The following is a 22032-nucleotide window of genomic DNA, read 5'->3' on the forward strand; positions in this document are numbered from 1 at the left end:
CTTCATTAGCATTTTTAGTTTTTCCCCGGTCCTATGATCTCACCCTGCCTCCATTTGTCTTGTGATATTTTATTACCTTGTGAAGCATGTGATCTGTGTGACCCATACCCTATTCGTACACTCCCTCCCCTTTTGAAAATCACTAATAAAAACTTGCTGGTTTTGCGGCTTGGGGGGCATCACGGAACCTGTTGACAAGTGATGTCTCCCCTGGACACTCAGCTTTAAAATTTCTCCCTTTTGTACACTTTCCCTTTATTTCTCAGACTGGCTGACACTAGGGAAAATAGAAAAGGACCCATGTTGAAACATTGGGGGAAGGTTCCCCCAATACATCCCCATCCCATGCAGGGAATTTAACACAAGGGTGTGGTCAGGAAAACACACAGGGAGCCCTGCCAAAACCACTGTAATCCCAGGGTAATTGTGGGCATACCAAAGACTGTGGCCTTTGACAAGCAACATCAGAGCCTTAACACTATGTGTGTGTAGGTTTGAGCAGGGGGAGATAGACATTACCAAAATAACCCAGCCAGTCAGTAAAAAAATTAGAAGTGCAAATAACATTAGCAAACCTGGGGCAGACAGAACCTGTATCTAGAATTGGCATAATATATTGTCTACAATGTCTACCCTATTTCATAAACATTATGAAACACATGAAAAAAAAAAAAAAAGAAGAAAAGTAACAGAGAGTAGAAACTGCCTGTTAGAGTAACCCAGGTATCAGATTGAACAGAAATCAAATTTAAAATAGCCATTATAAATATCTTCAAAGAACTAAAGGAAAGTATAATTAAAGAAGTAAAGGAAAGCATGATGACAATGTGGCATCGAATAGAGAATATCAACAAAGAGACTGAAATTATAAAAAAAAGAAACAACTGGAAATTTTGGAGATGGAAGCTACAATAAGAGAGAGAAAAATTCACTCAAAGGCTTAATAGTAGATTTGAACTGGGGGAAGAAAGAACTAACAAACTTGAAGATTGGTAGAGATTACACATTCTGAAGAACAGAGAAAAAAATGAAAAAAAGTAAACAGAATCTCATGTATGTATGGTAGGCACACCACTAAGTACAACATGTGGGCAATGAAATTACCTGCAAAAAAAAAAGGAGAGAGGAAAAATAAGAGAAAAAAATGTTCAAAAAATGAAGTGGGTGGGATGATAGCTGGATCGGGTCACAGAAATTATTCTGTATGGTAGCACCAATCCAAGGAAACAAATGAAGATAAATGGAAATAATAAATAGGAAGGTTAAAATATAAAAACTATAGATATATACTTGCTCTTTGTTATGGGCTGAATTTTGTCCCCTCAAACTTCATATTTTGAAGCCCTAACCCCAGTATCTCCGAATGTGACTGTATTTGGAGAAAGAGCCTTTAAATAGATAATTAAGTTAAGACCCTCAGGGTGGGTCCTAATCCAATCTGAATTATGTCCTTTTAAGAAGAAGGAAATTTGAAAACACAAAGATACATCAGGGATATACATTCACAGTAACAAGTCCACATGAGAAGATAACTATTTGTAAGCCAAGGAGAAAAATTTCAGAAGGAAAAATGACAGCATTTTAATCTTGGACTTTTAACTGCCAGAACTCTGAGAACATAAATTTCTGTAGTTTATTCCATCTGATCTGTGGTGTTTTGTTATGGAAACCCTAGCAAACCAATACACTTTCTCCCAGCTTTCTCAAAGTCATACAAATTATATAAAATAATAATTACAGCAATATATTGTTGGGTGTGTAATATTGATGTAATATGTACGACAATAACACCAGGTAAAGAAGGGAAAGGGAATAGAGCTATATAAGAGTAACACTTTGTGAATCTTACTGGAATTAAGCTAGCATATATCTGAAGCTGATTATGGTAAGTAAAAATGTCTATGGTAAACTCTAGTACAATCATTAAGAAAACAAATTCAAAAATATATTGAAAAAGCCATTAGAAATTAAAATCCTGCACTGAAAAATATTCATCATTATTAAAAAAAGAAGTCATGGACTAATAGAGAAACAAACAAAAAGACATACAATATAGCAAACTAAATGGAAATTGGCAAAAGTAAAACCAACTGTGTCAATAATAACAAATTTGTGAATTGATTAAATAATGCAATCAAAAGCAGTGATTAATTTAATGTATACATACAATAGAATATTATTCTGACTGAAAAAAAGAGGAAGTCTTGCATCTGTAACAATGTGGATGAACCTGGAGGACATTATGCTAAGCGAAATAAGTCAGTCACAGAATTACAAATATGCATAATTCCATTGATACAAAGTGTTTATACTAGTCAAACTCATAGAAGCGAAGAAGGCCATAATGACTGACAGTAGCTGTGGGTTTAGGGAAATGGAGAGTTCTTGTTCAATGGGTATAAAGTTTCAATTATAATATTAAATGAATAAGTTCTAGACATGGACTATAAAATATCGTGCCAATAGTTAACAATATCATGCACTTCAAAATGTAAGAGGGTAGATATCATGCTAAGTGTTTTCACCAAAAAGCAAACAAACAAACAAACCAGAAAACACAGGGACACAAGAGAACTCTGGGAGGAAATTTCTGTTCCTTTGATTATGGTAATGGTATCATGGGTGTCTGCACATGTCTAAACTCATCAAAATGTACACAGTAAATACCTGCAGTTCTTTCATATAAATGTTATCTTAATTAAGCTGTTAAAACAAAACAAGTCCAGGCGTGGTAGCTCACGCCTGTAATCCCAGCACTTTGGGAGGCCAAGGTGGGCGGATCACAAGGTCAGGAGATCGAGACCATCCTGGCTAACTCGGTGAAACCCCATCTCTACTAAAAATACAAAAAATTAGCCGGGCGTGGTGGCGGGTGCCTGTAGTCCCAGCTACTCGGGAGGCTGAGGCAGGAGAATGGCGTGAACCCAGAAGGCGGAGCTTGCAGTGAGCCGAGATTGCACCTCTGCACTCGAGCCTGGGCGACAGAGTGAGACTCCATCTCAACAACAACAACAACAAAAATAAATAAATAAAAAGAACAAAACAAAACCTCCATATCTGACAAAATGCTACATATAAAGGAGACATACTTTAGATTGAAAGATAAAATTAGATTGAAAGTAAAAGGATGAAAAATTATATATCATACATACCACCACAAGAATGTTGAAGTAACTGTACTAATACAAGACACGATAGAATTTACAACAAAAATTGTAACGATAGATAGAGACATTTTATATGAACAATCAGGAAGATAAAATTACTATAAATATATATTCACTGAATTTTAGAGCACCAAAAGACAGAAAGCAAAACTGACATAAGTGAAGGGAGAAATGAACAGACCAACATTAATAGTTAGATAGTTAAATGCTGCCCTTTTAATTATGAATAGAAAAATTTAGGCAGAAAATCTACAAGAAGATATAAGTCTTATACAATACTATAAACCAACTAAAATTAAGAGATACCAATAGAACAATTTACTCAACAACAGCAAAATATAGATTCTTCTTATGAGCATTCCGCAGTATGGACCTTATGATATGCCATAAAACAAATCTTGATAAATTTAAAATGATTTAAAATAATGCAAAGTATGCTCTCTAACTTAAACGGAATAAAATTAGTGAAAGAAAAGTTGAAAATTAACAAACATGGGGAAATTAAACAACATACTCCCAAATACTGGTGGGTTAGCAAGAAATTGAAAAGAAATTAAAAATAATTTAAGATTGCTGGGCATGGTGACTGATGCCTGTAATCCCAGCACTTTGGGAGGCCCAAGTGGGTGGATCACCTGAGGTCAAGAGTTTGAGACCAGCCTAGCCAATATGGTGAAACCACATCTCTACTACACATACAAAAATTTGCTGGGTGTGGTGGTGGGTGCCTGTAATCCCAGCTACTCAGGAGGCTGAGGCAGGAGAATCACTTGAACCTGGGAGGCAGAGGTTGCAGTGAGTTGAGATCACACCACACCATTGCACTTCAGCCTGGGGGCAAGAGCAAAAAACTGCCTCAAAAATAATAATAATAATAATAATAATTATTATTATTATTATTAATAATAATAATAATAATAATTATTATTATTATTTAAGGTTAATGAAGATAAAAATAACATATTCCAAAACATATGAGATGAAGCTCAAGTAGTCCTTAGAGAGAAAATATGTAGATAAAAATGCCCCTATGAAAAAAACTCACAATAATCATCTAAATTTTCACCTTAAGAAGCGAGAAAAAAGAGACATCTAAACACAAAGCAAATAGAAGGAAATAAGTAATATTCAAAAAAGGTTAGTGCAGAAATAAAATAGAGGATAGAAAAACAATACAGAACACCAAGGAAAGTAGAAGGAATTTTTTTAAAAGATCAATGAAATGACAAATTATTACCTGGACTGATCAAGAATATAAGCGAGAAGAATTAAATGACTAAAATAAGGAATAGAAGGAGGAACATCACTATTAACATTTCAGAAATTAAAAAAGGATTACAAGGGAATACTCTGAAAGCCTCTGTGCCAGCAAATTAGATGACGTAGAAGAAATGCAAAAATTTCTGGAATAAAATAGCAAAACTGATTTGAGAAGAAATAGAAAATCTGAACAGGCTCATAACAAAGAGATGGAATTAGTAACGATATAAACTTCCACAAAGCAAAGCTCAGAACCAGGCTGTTTCACCTGTGAATTATATCAAACATTCAAATAATTAATACCAGTCATTCACAAACTTTTCCAAACAACAGAATAGAAGGTAACATTTCAGAAATAATTCTATAAGGTTAATACTAATCATACAAAAATAGACAAATCACTGGAAAAGGCAATTACACTATTAAATATTATAATTACACAGGCAAAATCCTCAACAAAATATTGTACTAGCAAACTAAATCTTATTAAATATAAAATAAAAAAAAATAGCATTATAGAGCATGAAATAGTGGTGTTTTGCAAAAGAAGACTTTGGGAATCACCAGTCTGGGAGCGAGGCATGGGAATCAACAACCTGGTCAGCTAATCCTGTCTCTGTCAAATATAGACTGGATTGCCTTATTTGTTCAAAGTAATGTGAAATTTTGATAAGACATGATCAATTCTTGCCACTTACGCATACAATATTGGGGAATATATGGGGATTTTTAAATTTTATTTTAAAATATGTTTAATATGAGACTGCTAATAATAACCAAGTCAATCATTTGTAATATTAAAAACTAGGTCACTTGTTATATTGGTTATAACTTAAAAATAGTTTCTATATTAATTAATTGGTCAAATTCCTTCTTAATCTATTTTATTATGTTAAAATTTCAAACGTAATATATGCCTCTTGTACAATATTGATTTTATACATTTTGAGATTGGTTTTATAATTTTGAGTTTATTTGTCCATTGCCTAAGTTTGCGGGACATATTCATATAAGGAAGGATATAGTTAAAATCACTTGATTAACAATTTTGCTTCCTATCAAACCACAAACCCCTCACAAGCATTAACCATTTTAATTAAATCTGAGATATAACATAAAGACATGCTAAAATATTACTCTGATTTGAGAAATATGTATCTGTAATATTCTCCCAATTTCTGGAATATCCAGATTTTCTTTCTGCTTTAACACTAGAATGTAAGACTAAATTTGTTTGATCCTGTATTTCTCTGAGGAACTGTAGTCAGTCATTTGGCCTACTTAAGGGCATACTTTAGTACTGTGTTAACACACCTCATATTCTAAAATTTTGTGTTCCTTATACTCCAATGTATCACTTTAATAAAATTGCACTCAATCATATTCTCTCTTACATGCACCGGGGAACCAGATATTTACAAATCACTGTTTCAAAACAATATTTTTTTTAACAAAATGACCAAAATTACTAGTAAGAAATTACCAAAATCCTTTACATACAGTGACTAAAAGAACTGGAAATTATCAAATAGTAAAACAATAAGCGTATTATAACTTCCAGTTTCAATATAAGTATCATAAGAATCTGATACCTAAAGTTGGAAAAAACAGAGTTCCTAGTTTAATCAGCATAGAAGGTATCACCTTCCATTTTCTTCCTCAACGTGGTGTACATTTCCAGGAAGTTACTTTTCTATTGTGTCTTTAAATAATACTTGAAAATTTTATTGTCTTTTCATCACAAATATGTATTTTTGTTATTATTGTTAAATCTTAAGGTGAACACATGCACATTGATTGTGCAGTATAAATTAGTTATGATGCTCTAAGTAAAAATGTTTTTTTCTGCTTAAATCTATATTTCAATTTTGGACATGTACAGAATAAAATTAGAAGTAAAAAGTCTATTAACTATATATATTTTTTAAAAATTAAAAGAACACTGAATTTCAACAACTTGCAGACAAAACTCATAAATTTAGTATGATCATTTCAGTAAAATTGATTCACTTTCATTAGTTGTTTAAGTTTTTCTGATTGTGCTTAGAAGTTTATAGGAATATGAACACATAAAATTTCTGCTCGAAATGGTTCATGTTGAAGAGATTAAGAAAATTACAGCCAGGCACAGTGGTTCACACCTGTAATCCCAGCACTTTGGGAGGTTGAGGTGTGTGGATCATGAGGTTAAGAGATAGAGACCATCCTGGCCAACATGGTGAAACCCAATCTACTAAAAATACAAAAATTAGCTGGGTGTGGTGGCGGGCACCTGTAGTCCCAGCTACTCGGGAGGCTGAGGCAGGAGAATCGCTTGACCTGGAAGGTGGAGGTTGCAGTGAGCCAAGATGGTGCCACTGCACTGCAGCCTGACCACAGAGCGAGGCTCCGTCTCAAAAAATAAAAAAAAGAAAAAGAAAAAGAAAGAAAGAAAATTACATATGTCTCTTCAGAGTGGCGATAGCTAAATTGTAATGAATTTACACCAAAGCAATAACTTACTTGAAGTCCCCAGCAGTATGGAAGGGGTTTTTCACATTCACAGTGAATTCCTGAAATTGATAACATGGGCTTTCGCATTTTATAATGTCCTAAAGTAAAAAAAATAAAATCTTACCACATGATAATAACAAAACATGAACTTTCTGAATTATAAAATATAATCTTAAAAATCTATAAACCATTCATTTAATATTACGCTGACAATACTTCCCACTATCAAAAGAAATTCCATGGAGAAAAACTTTCTAGGTGTTCTATAGTTTCAGAAAGATTATTTTATCATTTTATTTTATTTCGTTTTTATTATCTAATCTGCTTCCCAGTGACTTAAGACCATATAGGGGCAGATAGGGAAGTAAACAGTTTCATGTCTACCCCATAACCACCAATGACAGGCTAAGCCCAGCCATATCTCTTAGCCACATGTGACAAAACAATGTCTTGTTTCAGATAATTTGTGTGAGAGGGTTGGGAAAAATACATGTTCATTATTCAGGAGGAAATAAGATCACATATAGGAAGTGCCAAATGCCCACTTCCTGTTCTGAGCATCGTTGTCTCAAAAGGCAGTCTGTCCATGTGAGCATCTCAGTGCCCTCCTCAACAACGGGCCATCACTCAACCGTCCTACAGTCATTTTCTCTACTTACCACTCTTGCCCTTCACACCTAAATTCTTTATAATCCATTTGGAAATCTAATGAATTTACTTATTCTGTACTATACATCCATGGTAGAAATTAATATTTAGAAGAGATAATGGCTACAAAAAGTCAATCATAATAATGTCACAACCATTTTATAAAGACTTAAAAATCTCTCTTCCCCACCCTTTGAAATAGAAACACTTAGAACTCTATCTGGAACATCGTCATCTCTCAATAAATGCCAGCATTAGCCTTATCTTTATAATAGATTTGATCCACAGGACACACAAGATAAACTGATGAAAGTTCCTGCCAGAGTACAGGAAAGTCGTTTTTTACTGCATAAACTATCCACCCTTAGTCCAGCAAACACACAGACACAGGCCCAGAACTGCTTTCACATAAATCACAAGTATCCATGGCACAAGGATGCCTCAAGAAACAGCTGCCTAAAGATAAAATGTAGAACAATAACCACGCTTTTGATACTCCATGGTCTGATAAGAGAAGCAAAGGCATATAGTAGGTAAAATTTACTTACAATGGTTTTAAAATCGAGAACTTTGCCTTTAAGAGCAAAAGTCATTGTAATTCCTCTTACTCCATTCTTGGGTTTTGAAATTAATAGTAGTGAAGCTTCAGCAGGACGAAGAAAGCGACTGGTGAATTTCAGAGTGACATTAATTTCGTTTCTATTTAGTGAAAGACAAAAGAGAAAATGTTTTAACAAAAAAGACAACTTACAAGCATTTGTTTAATGTAGACCATGTGTCTAGTGCCTACATCCCCCTGCAAGGTACTCACTTCAGCTGCAGTTCTCAAGAAGCCTACAATCTAGTTATTGTCATCGGTTAAGCTATCTTAATATAGTTTGTAAAACCTGAAGTTAACTTTCAAATATATAATCTCTCAAACAAAAGATTTTCTAACAGCAAGCCACAGGAAACCATGTATGAATTGTCTTGAGGGAAATTCATAGGACATTCTGTGCTACTGTTTAGGCAAATACTTTGTCATGTCACTGGTCTCTGGTAACATCGGGAAATGTTAAGAAAGTAAAAATTCAAAAAATGCATAAAGTCATTATTGAAAATAACATTCAAAACTCATAACCAAATAATGGCAGATAATAATAGCGTTTAATTAATTACAGAAAGGAATAAGGAAAATATTTTCACCTTCCTTAATCTTCAATCTGGCAGTCTAAGACATAGTATAATGGTGATTTGGAGGAGATTCCATTCACCAGTCTGTAGGAACATGACTGCACCATCGTACCCAGCAACCTTGCATGAGTCCACATAGGCCCCATACGCACTGTAAAAATGCAGCTGACAAAAGTCTTGGCAGAAACCCCATGATCCTCCTGCAATTATAAGAGCATGGAGGGTCATGAATTGCTGCTCTGGGAACATTTCTCATTTGCCTCCCTAAATTTCCTTGAGAGACTGTCACCAGACAGTTTATCATTGCTTCCTGGATTGTGATGAAGTATGAGACTTGCTTCCTTATTCCTTTAGGGTAGAGTTACAGGCCATGAAACTTAATAACAGCATGAATTTGGATCCTCAGCAAGAGGGTGTCTTCCCATCCATGAGATCTGACCTGTTTTATTTTGATATTGCCCTGTACAAGGGACATGTGAATCTGGTACCTTTGATTACTCATGCTTTCACTGTTTAAATAAGTAATACACTCTAAATTAAACAATGGACTCTCTATTTTGTTATTGGATCAATCTTTCAGTCTTGCCTTGCCTTGATACAGCTGTAGGTGATAAAAGTTGGGGACATTTTATCTTTGCTTTTCCTCTGGTTTTCAGCATAGTTATCATTATACATCCTATAACATTTATTCTTTTGTATCAACTACTACCTATTATCTTCGCTTAGAATACACATATTTAAGAATGGATATGGGAATAGATTCCCTTGGTGTCAAACATTGACCTAACTGCGCCAGAACTTTTGTGCAGTTGCTGTTGAATGGGTGAGACTAGGAAGAAACAAGGAGTGAGATGAATAAGGGGCTTTCAAAAGCAATAGAAATGTTCTCAAAATAGTTTTGTAGGGAAAATTACAGCTCACATCTTGCAGTGGGGGTTATTTTAATTTAGATATGTGTCCTCAACAATTTCAGTTTTGTGCAAAAGGACTCTTATGAAAACTCATGGGCATGAATTTAACTGAGAACAAAGAACATTTGACCTTGAGGTTTTTTTCTGGGTATACAGGCTCAAATTATTTATTGAGATAACAGTGAGTGATTTAGAGTATTTCCAGTTATTCTAAAGTACATCACTATATAAGATCATTTATCCATTAATTCATTCATACAATTGATATTTTTAGATAACTTATAATGTTCCAGGCACTCGTTTAGGTTTCTGAGATACAGTAATTAGAAAAAAAAGCAAGCAAGCAAACAAACAAAAAAACACTATTCCTGCTCCCCTGGATAGTAAATATGGTAGGACATGGCCAACATTCTACCATCACAAAATAAATATGAAAATTACAAATTATATAGGTGCTGTGAGAGCATATAATGGGGAGTGTGATATAGTCTGAAAGGTCAGAGAAAGTGATATATTAGGTGGAATGTGAAGGATGAGAATGAGTTAACTAGATTGAACAGGGGATGAAAGAAGGCATCCAAGGCCTCTGCTATGTGGAATTAAAATGTGTTTGAATAACTAATCAAAGGCCAGTAATGCTAAATCTTAGCAAGCAATAGGGGTGATGATGCAAGATACAGCCAACAGCAAGCTGTGAAATCATAGTGACTGTCACAAAAGTGAAAGTGTACTTTGGACCATGTTAAGCATATTCAATCTATATCCAAATGTTGAGATGGGAAGCTGTCGAAATATTTTAAGTACCTTTTAAAATTTCTGTTAAAAATTAGCTGTCATTCTAATACAGGGGTTAGATTTCAGACAAGATTTTTAGGAGTCTATGGTGGCAGTCTAGTATAAAGATGATGTTACATTAAATCAGGGTGGAATAGGTGAAGAAGAGAAAAGATACAAGGTTTATGACACAATTGGTAAAATCAATAGGATCTGGTAATGGATTGGATCTCCATGGAAGCTGATGAAAAGACAAGCATTCAAGAATGACCATCATCTAAAGAACATGTATTTAATGAAGGATTTTATGAACCTATACTTAAGTCTTATGAAATACATTTCAAAATAGAGTATTCTTTTATGAGATAAATAGCTGGTTCCATGAACAACCTTCTCTTAAGTATAGGTAATTATTTTTTAAATTTTGTAGTTATATTGAAGCATGTAAATGACCAGCATTCTTTTCTGAATTTGTTAGAAACTTCAGAATCAAATGTGTAGTCTATTTCAAGTAAGTTTCCTAAGTCTATAGGCATTTCTATCATAACTATAGGCTTCATTTTAATTATTTTACCTTTTATTTTCTTTTTGCTCCAATTGCCTTTCCCTGATATTTTTTTTAAAAACCTCCTTGATATTACATATACATTGTAAGCTACTTCAATTTAGCCTTTGGAATAGATGGAGAATAAATATATAACACATCAATGTCAGTGCACATATGGCTCAATGAAAATAATGAGGAAAAAAAGACTGGTTTTCTAAATTTATACTTTCACTTTTATGACAATCACTCTATGGTTATAGCTAAATTTAGCCATAAAGTTACATGCAGAAATAAATATGTTTGTTTATATGCTGGTGTAGCTATTTAACATTTTCTATACAAATAATATGTCTGATAGTTTAAATCCATAGCTGGCAGAAAGAGACATTATTAACTGTGATCTAGACAGTATCTAACAAAGAATGTGGCACACATAAATATATAATTTTATAATATCTTATAATGATATAATTACTCATTTTTTTTTTGTTTAGGAAAACAAAATATTTTCTGAGTCATATTTGTAAAAACCAAATCCTATGAAATTATTTAGCCTAGCTAAACAGAGCCACCTAAAATAACAGCTACCTAAAATAATTGTATTTCAAGCCTATACAATAAAATGCATTTAGATAAGTGAGTAGTTGTTTTTTATATGTATTCAGAATTAAGCATTACTTCTTCTGGGAAACTTTCCTTGGTTTCCTCAAGCATGGGCAGGCGCTTCTTTTTTCAGTTTTCATCTAGTTCTATATGCACATAATAAATAAAATAATTATTTAATTATTTCTTCATTACGTATTTGCTTGCTTGGCATTGTGATAGATTGTAAGCATTTGTGAGTAGTGTTGACATATTTTAATTTTTGAGTCACCAGCACTCCAACTCGAGGCAGTCATCCTTATTAATTGCTTCCTATAAGTTCCATTATGGTACAAGGTGTTTTGCCTACATAATCACATTTATTACTGACAGCACTGTGGGTAAATAGTCTTATCCACATTTTTCAAATAAACAAAACCAACTTACAGTCTTATTTCTATGACCCACATGCATAAAAAACAAATTAAAATTAAATGCATACATAAAACAGCTGTTTTATGTTGTTAGAATTGTTTCAACAACTTTGGTGAGGAACTGTAGAAACATATGAATATTTGTCTGACTCTGGGTGACAATCACTTCATTAAATATCTATCAACAGTAAAATCAAAGTCACATTTTATAATTATAACACTTATTCAATCTTTGGGGTTGATATGTCTGATAATGTAAAATAAAAAAAAAAATACTTACCTTGGAGAAACTGTCACAATATTCCCTTTTTGGGAGAGGGAGAAGTCAGCAGCATCTCTTCCAACAATTCTAGCATTATACACTAAGTTTTGCGAGCTGGAATTTTTCAGTAGAATCTATGTAGAAGTAGAAGACGATATAAGTAAGATTATGAAATTAAAAACTATGCAACTATATCATTTCTTATTTTTATCAAAGATAGCAATGCATTTTAGTCATAAATATACTTATTCATAATGTACACCAACTGGAGAAAGCCAGAATTTGTATTTTAAAATAACAACTACACACACACATACACACACACACACACACACACACACACACACACAGTTTAGCTGAAGTGGGCAAAGAGAAGGAGCTTTCAACAAAGGGAATTACAAATGCAAAAGCATCTTATCACCAGTGATTTGAAGATCAAAATTTTCAGCTTAGATTTTATTTTTATTGCAAAGGAAAACCATTGGGGAATTTTTAAAAGGGAGCTTATATATCCAATTTACAAAAAGGATACTCTGGCTGCTCAGTGTAGAAAGTATTATAAGGAGTATAGATTTAAAAACAGTTTCAGGCTGAATATAATGGTGGCCTTGTCTAGATGTGGTAGTTCAATGAAGGGTTGGCTGTCTCTTTCCTCCTGATCCAGAGACGTGGGGAGCATTAGAAAATGAGTTGTTTTATTACAAAAGAGTACTTCTTGAAAAATGTGAGTACACAAAGTGTTTATATAAAATATAATGGAGATTCAAAAAACAATCTTTAGGAATACTGACAAAGATTTTCTTCTCAACCACACTCCAGTAAGGTTTGTCTGAGCTCTTTTTTAACTAGGCCCCGCCTTTGGGCATGTCCTCAAGTGCCCAATTTTAGCAAGAATCCTGCTAAATCAGTTTAGCCAGAATTCCACACCTTCAGTATCTAATCACCCTTGGTATCTAACCAAATGCCTCATCTCCTGTCATCGCTCAGGTAATGTACGATCACCCCGGCCTTCCTTTAGCAAAAATCTTACATTGGTTAAGCCAGAATCCCCCCTTTCCCATATCCCCGCTTACCTTTCCTCTTAGTCATTTCCCACCCACGGATCTCCATCCTGCTCTTTGGCTATAAATTCCTACTTTTCCTTGTTTTATCTCGAGTTGAGCTCAATCTCTCTCCTCTACTGCAAAACTGCTTTGCAGTGGTCCCTATACCTATCATAATAGTCCTGAATAAAGTCTGCCTTACCATTTTAACAAGCGTCATGAATATTTTTTTTTCTTTAACAAGATGTGAAGGTATCACCAAAAGTTCTGACCCAGAGCATGGTGAAGATGGGGAAAAGGATAATTGGTCAAATTAGAGTGAATAACAGGTCACTGCAAATTATGAAGTTCAGGACCTATAGTCACAGATATTCGAAGAGTGAAAAAGTAGCAGTAGGTATGGTTATAGTGAGTCATAAGGAATATGGTGAAAATCTGGTGAAAGAATAATTACTTTCCTAGTTCAATGGGAACTTTGGTAACAAATAGAACAAGTGTTTTGTTGCTAAAGCATTTTCAACTTTAGTTTCTCTAAGGATTTGGAGGCCTCATGTTCTCAAATACTTAAAGACATCAATAATGGGGGCAAGACCCCCACTATAGTGTGGTAATCTTTTTGTATGTACATACATACATACAAATGTATGTATTTCAAATATTCATTAACAGACCAAGTGATTTTAAGTCCCAGAGAGCTAATTCCTATTGTTTTGGAAGGAAATGTTGAAAATTATAGTAGATTTGTTGTGAACCGTTTAGATCATAAGGAAGCCATTCATTCTCACTATGTCATACATATCATACATATGACACAACAGTATTGGACACATCTGTGGTCACACAGTCATACCATTCAACTCCAGGATTTCACATAGGGGTAATGAGGAGTAGATAGGAAGAAGAGCTAGCTGTTTAAAGGAATAAAGGAAAGTTTTAAAGTCTCAATTCCTTTTTTGCAATGACAGATATTCTTTATTGTGCTTCTGTGTAAATTTCGTTTCAAAAAGGAAAACAAAATTCAACAGCTTTTGAATGTCTCAGAAAAACACTGCACCCTATATTTTTTCACTAACCACTAATTTTTTGTACTTGTTCTAGTATTCTATGTTTCTATTATTTGCCCATAGCTATAGAAATACTTTTTCACACTTTGGAAGGCTGAGGAGGGTGGATCACCTGAGGTCAGGAGTTCAAGACCAGCCTGGCCAACATGATGAAACTCCATCTTTACTAAAAATACAAAAAAATTAGCTGGGCATGGTGGCAGGCACTTGTAATCCCAGCTACTCAGGAGGCTGAGGCAGGAGAACTGCTTGAACCTGGGAAGGTAGAGTGCTTGCACTGAGCCGAGATCGTGCCACTGCACTCCAGCCTCGGCAACAAGAATGAAACTCTGTCTCGAAAAAAAAAAAAAAGAAAGAAAAAAAGAAATACTTTCTCAATTCTAGTGGCCATTTCTGGAGCTTTTTCTATATTCTGTAACATTTATAGGGCTGGTGGTAAGAACGACTTTCTATGACTTACGCACTGCCATTCATCATGTTGATTCACAGGACCAAAATATGTAAAAGATTCTCAGCAATTTCCAAATCACTAATTTTCTTAAATAAAAGTTAAAATCAAAGCTTGTTGTAATTTATTTTATCTTGCATATACATATTTTTTATTTCTTCTTTCAAAAACTTTTCTTACATTGTGAAAAATGAAAGGTATTATTTGTACAATTTTATCTATAAACTTAGGTATAAGCATTATTTCTAGCAAAAGAATAAAATGAGAAAATAAATCATGTTCTATTTAAACATGATTTAATTTGATTTTTAACATCATAATTTAAATTTATTTTTAAACATTAGCCAGCATTGATATTACCTACTTAAAAATGTCAATAACAATTAAATGATATGAAGGAATACAATCATGTAGACAGAATTAGAGAATTGGTAATAATAGTTAACAGTAATAAATTATACTTAATCAAATTTACACTCTTGTCTCCTGCAGGCCTAAGCAAAAAACTTTTAACTCTTCTGAAATGTTATTTTGAAGTCAAAAATTCAATACAATTATAGCTCAAGGCTAGTTATTTATCCAAAGCCCTTGAATATCACTGCAATTAGCGAATTATCATAGTAAATACTGAATTCTATGGAGTTTTATGTCGTCTTCTGACAAAAAAGGAAAGACATAAAGTAAATAAAAGAGATTGAACCTCAGTATTTACTAACACAAACCTAGAAGAGGAGGCTTTCTTTTCACTAAATTCAGCCCTCTACATTTTGAGACAAGAACCTGGGTTTTGTGTTTTATTTTTTCAGTTTTTAATGAAATCCTTATTAACTGATGCTCACACCATCATGGAGGTTACAGTTATTTTCTCAAAGAAGTTACAATTACAGAACAAAGATCACTGTGGCATCTCTTTTGAAGACCACATATGGATAAGTTTTGCATCAAAAATATAAAATTATCCTCCTTCCCAATCATATATTAAGAGAGACACACATAAAACAGCCTGAAAAAAGGAATAAACATGAATCTTATCAAAGCAGTATATTAACTTGTATACAGAATATTATTATTTTAAATCAAATGAAAATGAGTAAGAAAAGAGTCTTCATTTCATTGCAAGTGGTGATTACTCTTAAGTAAAAATTGCACCTTTCGCTCATCTAGACCTTTGGCTTAGAAGAAGCAACATTTGATAAGGTTTATTTACTTTTAATAAAATTATATCATATAGATACTTGCTGTTAATTTTGGGTTGGGAAAGAAATATCTAAAACCTCTCTTAATTGTGTAACTCCTTATGCATTTTGACCCCAAAATTATCCTTACCTTATTCAGTGCCGTGTCATGTAGAGTACAATCAAAGGGCACCACCTTCTTAGGGAGATATGTAGGGAGTCTTTCATACATGTAGACACAAAGCATGAGCATTAGGATTGGATTTGGGTCACAGATGTCTGTGGCCTAGTTTCAAAGAAGATAAATCGAAATTAGAGGATGCATTAGTTAGAGTTTTCTACATAGGTAGAAAACCAATAGGATATATATCTGTATATATGTGCGTGCATGCGCGCACAAACACACACACACACACACACACACACATATATATATATGAATGGGAATTTATTAGGAAGAATTAGCTGAACAATCACAAAGTCCCACAATAGGCTGGCTACAAACTGCAGAATGACGGAAGCCAACAGGGGCTCCCAGGGAAGCCAGAAGCATGGCTCAGGCCAAGTCCCAAATCCCCCAAACCAGGGAAGCTACAGTGCAGGCCCCATTCTGAGGCCGAAGGCTGAAAGCCCAAAGGAGGCTGCCGGTGTAAGTCCTAGAGTCCAAAGGCTGAAAAACCTGGAATCAGATGTCCAAGGGCAGAAGGAGAAAAAAATGCATCCTGCTCCCAAAGGGAGAAAGAAATCATGACAAAAATTAAAAAGAACAAACAAACAAAAAACCAAGCAAACTGAATATCCCCCTTCTTCTGCCTCTTTGTTCTGGCCACTGCCACAGCCAGTCAGATGGTACCAACCCACATTGAGGGCATATCTTCCTTTCTCAGTCCACTGACTCCTGCAACTATCTCCTTTGGAAACACCCTCACAGACACACCTAGAAACAAAACTTTGTCAGCCATCTTGGCATCCTTCAATCCAGTCAAGTTGACACCTAATATTAATCATCAAACAAGATAAATAGATAAAAATATAAAAAGAGGAAAAGCATAGTAAATCAATTATTGAATTACTTTTAAACATTTAAAATATTTGTGATTGGCAATGACACTGAAATATAGATACAGCAATAATACTGCTCTGAATCAGAACAGCTTGACCTAAGTGTTAAAAAATAAATGTGTCCTAAGCAGATCACTGATCTTGTACCCTCAGACTCTGTAAAAGCTGGCTGGAACTCAGAAGAACACTATACTCTAGAAATTATGACTAATGTGACTATTACTCCTGAAGTTAAAGATGGCAAGAGATTTTCAAGCAAAGGCCCATAGAACCAATGGCACATTAAATGGGCTTTATAGAATGCTTGAACTTCAAATATGCTGTGTTTGGTGTGAGGAAAAGGGTGTATTTTTTCAGAAAAGCAAATTACTATAGGATGAGGAGATAGAGAAGCATAGTGTTTGTTCAGTAAAGAAGTTCTATTTGGGTCATGCTTAAGAAAAGATGGGACAATTCGCGAGAAAAAAGACTAAGGAGTGCCAGACTACATTGTGAAGGTCTTAGATGGCAAGGTGAGGGACTTGATTTCTGAACAAGAAATAACATAAGAGCAACAATTCAGGCAGATCAGGTAGGAGGCAGTTGAAGAAGTACTTTTCCCAGAACAGATAAATAATAAGGCAGAGGATGCAATTACTCTGATAAACAAAATATATTAGTAATGATTACTGGAGTATATTTGAGATAAAATCCAAAATTACAGCTCTATGATATCAGGACAATAAATATAGCCAGAACGTAAGCTGAAGCCAAAAAGTAGAGTCAGGAACAGAAGAAGATAGAAGCAGTGGGGAAAAGTTATTCACAGCACAAAAGTATTGGGGTTGGTGTGAGGGATTCGAAGACATAAAAAACACCATTAATAGACAAACAACTCTGTCAGTGTCAATATACAAGGAGCTCTCCGTACTTCCACAAAATGGAAATGAAGGTCTGCTATGACTTAATGGCACATACTCAAGTTAGCAACTGAACAGGATCTGAGCCTGGCCTAGAAATACAAATAGTGTGAAAGCCAAGGAGACCCAGCGTGCTATGTGGAACTAACGCACTTGATTCTGAAATTTGGCAGCAGTTTTTAGAGAATAATGATAGCCCCACTAGTGACCTGCTAGTCCACATTTCCTCGTGCTCTCTTATTCTTCTTGGGAAAATAGAAGGGTTTGTTCTTTCTTGTTTTGTTAATTAGAAGTAAGGCTTACCAACGAAGGTGCCTGGGCAGAAGACTGACAGAAAGAAAACTGGCCTGCCTTAGCAGGGTAGAAAGCTAACTGTGAGTATAATGTGAGGAAAACTTGGAAATACACCAGGACCATAAAGTTTTTCATCAGTATTTTGTGGTCTCACATTCTTTAATAAAGATGACATTAGTAAATTGATGTAGAAAAATGATTTAAGATAAGAACAAAATTAAAATATGCAGAGTTTAATTGTCACATCCATTTTTGAAGCCTAAGAAGGTACATTTTTAAGTGAAGAATGTGTAGCTCTGCTGGACCCTGTGTTTGGAATCAGCCTGTAGGGTATGATCCGAAGAGGGCTATCTAGGGTGACGGGAGGTATGTTTACTGGGGAAAAGAGTAGTATTAATGGCAGAACACTCTGGGCTCAAGTCTAGGATGAACCAAAGTCTTTTGAACCATGTTTTAGTGTGTACCCCATAAAATGGTATAAATAGCAATATAAAAATTATTTTAAAAGCTAAACTTCGAAAAATCCAGCAATTTGGCAATTTAAAAATATGTTTTTAATGGGAAACTATATTTAACAAGACATTATACTGAAAAACCAAATAAAAAAGCATTCTTACCTTTCCTTATACATTTAAACAAAAATGACCTAAAGCAATTAGACTTTCGTTAACCTTAGGCTAGAAAGCCAAAATGTTAAAATAAGTTAGGTTTATTTAAAACAAAAATTTCATGTGAAAGTACTTTTAAGGACATAATCATTATTTTCGCTACATATATCTAACCAAAAATAACGTCAATTGTATTGGTCCTTTTTTTCCCCTTGATGACAATGTTTTCCTACTAGATTAACAATATGCAGGAATGTAAACAAACAAAAAAATCATAAAAATCATAACAAAAAAATCAAGAAATCTGGTAAATTAATTCAGGTCCTGCTATGACACAGAGTCATGCTCTTGATTAAGTCAATTGAATTTCCTGAGCCTCAGTTTCATCATCAGTAATTAGAAGGGGTGATAAGATCTTGAGTTTTATGCTGGATGTAATGTGCCATAACTTTAAGGTATCACTAACTTTCAAACATGACACCAAATATAATTAGCACTACACTATGATATACTAAAATCCTACAAAGACAGCTGTTGATTGCCCTCCCAACAACCATTTTCTTCTTTCTTCTTTAGTAAGAACCTCACTTTTTTGTGAATATTCTTTTTTTAAAATTTTTAATCAACCACTGGTTAGCCACAAGAATAGGATTCAATTGTGGCCAATGATATGCAGTGGGGAATATGCTGTGGGGGCACTGGGAAAGGTTTACCTTCTGGAAAAAGAGAAGCGCAAGAAAAGATGCCACTCAGCCAGCCCTCAAACAGAACTGTATGAAGGTGTTATGTGAGACTTCTGCAGAAATTTGGGAGTTATTTGTGTAGAGTCCTAAAACAAAGCTAGCAGGTCAAGAATGGCTGAGCAAAACTGAATCTCTGATAACTTTGTTAAAAAACTGAACAATTATCGTTATAACCTTTGATCGCCCGACTATCTTTTTATAAAATATTAAATTTCCTTATTTTAAACCACTTTTACTCAAGAATTCTGTTATTTAAAGCTGAAAATTTCCCTGTGATTGTGAAGGTTAATTTTAGGTGTCAATTTGACTAGATTGAGGGATACCTAAATGGCTGGTGAAGCATTGTATCTGGGTATCTGTGAGAGTGTTTTCAGAGGAGGTTGAAGCTGAGTCAGTGGACTGAGAGAGAAACATATGCCCTCAATGTGGGCAGACATCATCCAATCAGCTGGGGCTGGACAAACAGGTAAGAAGAAGGAAGACTCTCTGCTTTCTCTCCCTTCCAGAGTGAGACACCTTTTCTCCTCCAGTCCTTGGACATCAGACTAGGTTCTTCAGTTTTTAGACTCTAAAACTTGCACCAGTGCTCTCTGGAGGCTCTCTGGCTTTTAGATTTGGACTAGGGGCTGCACCATTGGCTTCCCTGATTCTGAGGCTTCTGGACTGAGCCATGCCACCAGCTCTTCTGTGTTACAGCTTGCAGGCAGCCTATCACGAGAATTCTCTGACTCTGTTCATGTGAGCCAATTCCCCCTAATAAATTCCCTCTCATATATCTTATTGTTTCTGTGTCTCTAGAGAACTCTCACAAGTGATAAAAAAAAAAAGAAACAAAAAAATTTAAGAACAAAATTAGATTATCTATTCACCCTCAGTTCCAATCACTACTCATTAAATTATGTGTAGTAAAGCTCCATAAATGCTTATTATATTTATTTTGTTATCTATCTTTGCATGAGGGAACAAAACATGCATTCTATGCTGTAGTAAAACAATTCCATAGGATTTTTGCTTTAAATAAAAATCATGTCATGAAAAGGAGATTATTTAATAACTGTATATTCCTACTGGCAGGATTCTCCAAAAAGACATAACATTACCCCAGCAACTTATGAAGCTAATTTTCAGGCTGCAATTAAGAACATAATAAAGAAGAAACTTAAGCATTAATAATTAAGTCCGCTGCTGAATTTTACAGGATTCAAGCGTGGACCATTACAAGCACCAGCATTAATTCATTACGTATAAGTTCATTAGAGGGTGATGGTTTTAAATCTTCCATTTAGTGTGGTTGGTAAATCTGGGCTAATAAAGAGTTAGGGCATTGGAATCAGCTGATAAAAGTTTGGTCATTATCTGCTAAGCCAACTTTCAATTACTTCATTCATCAAATCTTGGACAACTTTTCCCCATTTTTATCTAGTAGATACTTATTTTTAAATTATTTTTTGACTAGATAATAAAATAAATATATTGAGCCAACACGTGAGGAAATCAAAAAGCAAAGGACAGAGTCACAATGTGTGGTTTTTCTAAACAAAGGTATTTTAAATTTCTTGTGAACTCCTACCAAACTCTCAAGGGTCAGCTTAAACACTAAGTGTTCTGTGCAAATTTTCCTGGTATCCTTTTTAGAGTGACTTCTCACCCCCTTTGAGTCCCATAACATATTATTTCTATGTCTATTGTGACATTCACTGTCACTTTGCATCAGCCTTGTTTCATGTAACTTGTGATTATTAGTCTGCAACATCTTTGAAGGCATGACTGTAGTTTTGTCACATCTGTACCCCCGAAGGATGTATCCTGTGTCTTTCATGAGGGAGGTTAAATAATTTGAATTTATGGGAATTGTAATATTTTTATTCTTCAAAACCAAAGTATTTTATTAGAGTTTGTCCTTAAAACTCTACTATTATAACAGAACTCTCTGACTAAAATTATTGATTGCAGTTTCCATTTACAATTGTACCAAAAAATAAAAATAAATGAAAAGAAAATGAAATAAAAAGAATACAAATGTCAGGAATGGTACAAAGTGACATTAACATGCAAGTGACTTTAATACAAAGAAAAAAGTGAGTAATTATAAAACTCTTTTCTCCAGTGGTATAAGATATCATTTTGGGCACTAGTATCATCAATCTTTCTGGATCACAGAATGAAAAACTCAGAGTTAGTTATAATAGTCTTTCTCCAATGCCCTTCTTTTGTGACTGGTCACCAACTCTAGCAAACCTCATAATTTTTCCTACATCAGCTTATTATGTTTTAATCCTAATTAAAATGATATGAGTAGAGAAAGTAATTACTGTACTCCTTGACCAGTTGAAATTGCATTGCGATTGGTCTGTGTTCCCTGTCATCAGTTCCTCTCCTCTCAGTCCATACTGACCATTGTTGTAAGAGGAAAGGCCTTTTATCCCCCATAATTCCCACAGAATA

At 34.4% G+C, this 22032-nt stretch overlaps 1 protein-coding gene across 1 annotated transcript in view; it reads right to left on the bottom strand.

Moving 5' to 3' along the window:
- Nucleotides 1-22032, bottom strand: part of CFAP47 (cilia and flagella associated protein 47) — a 434895-nt gene that overhangs the window by 210216 nt on the left and 202647 nt on the right. The window contains exons 36-39 of the mRNA XM_073013816.1: nucleotides 16133-16267; nucleotides 12270-12385; nucleotides 8117-8267; nucleotides 6930-7018 (exon numbers count right to left, since the gene is read on the bottom strand). Of these exons, the coding sequence (XP_072869917.1) occupies nucleotides 6930-7018; nucleotides 8117-8267; nucleotides 12270-12385; nucleotides 16133-16267 (491 nt within the window). The remainder of the gene's footprint in view (nucleotides 1-6929; nucleotides 7019-8116; nucleotides 8268-12269; nucleotides 12386-16132; nucleotides 16268-22032) is intronic.

The sequence above is a fragment of the Chlorocebus sabaeus genome, chromosome X (genome assembly GCF_047675955.1).
Source record: "Chlorocebus sabaeus isolate Y175 chromosome X, mChlSab1.0.hap1, whole genome shotgun sequence".
In the NCBI taxonomy this organism is placed as follows: Eukaryota; Metazoa; Chordata; class Mammalia; order Primates; family Cercopithecidae; genus Chlorocebus; species Chlorocebus sabaeus.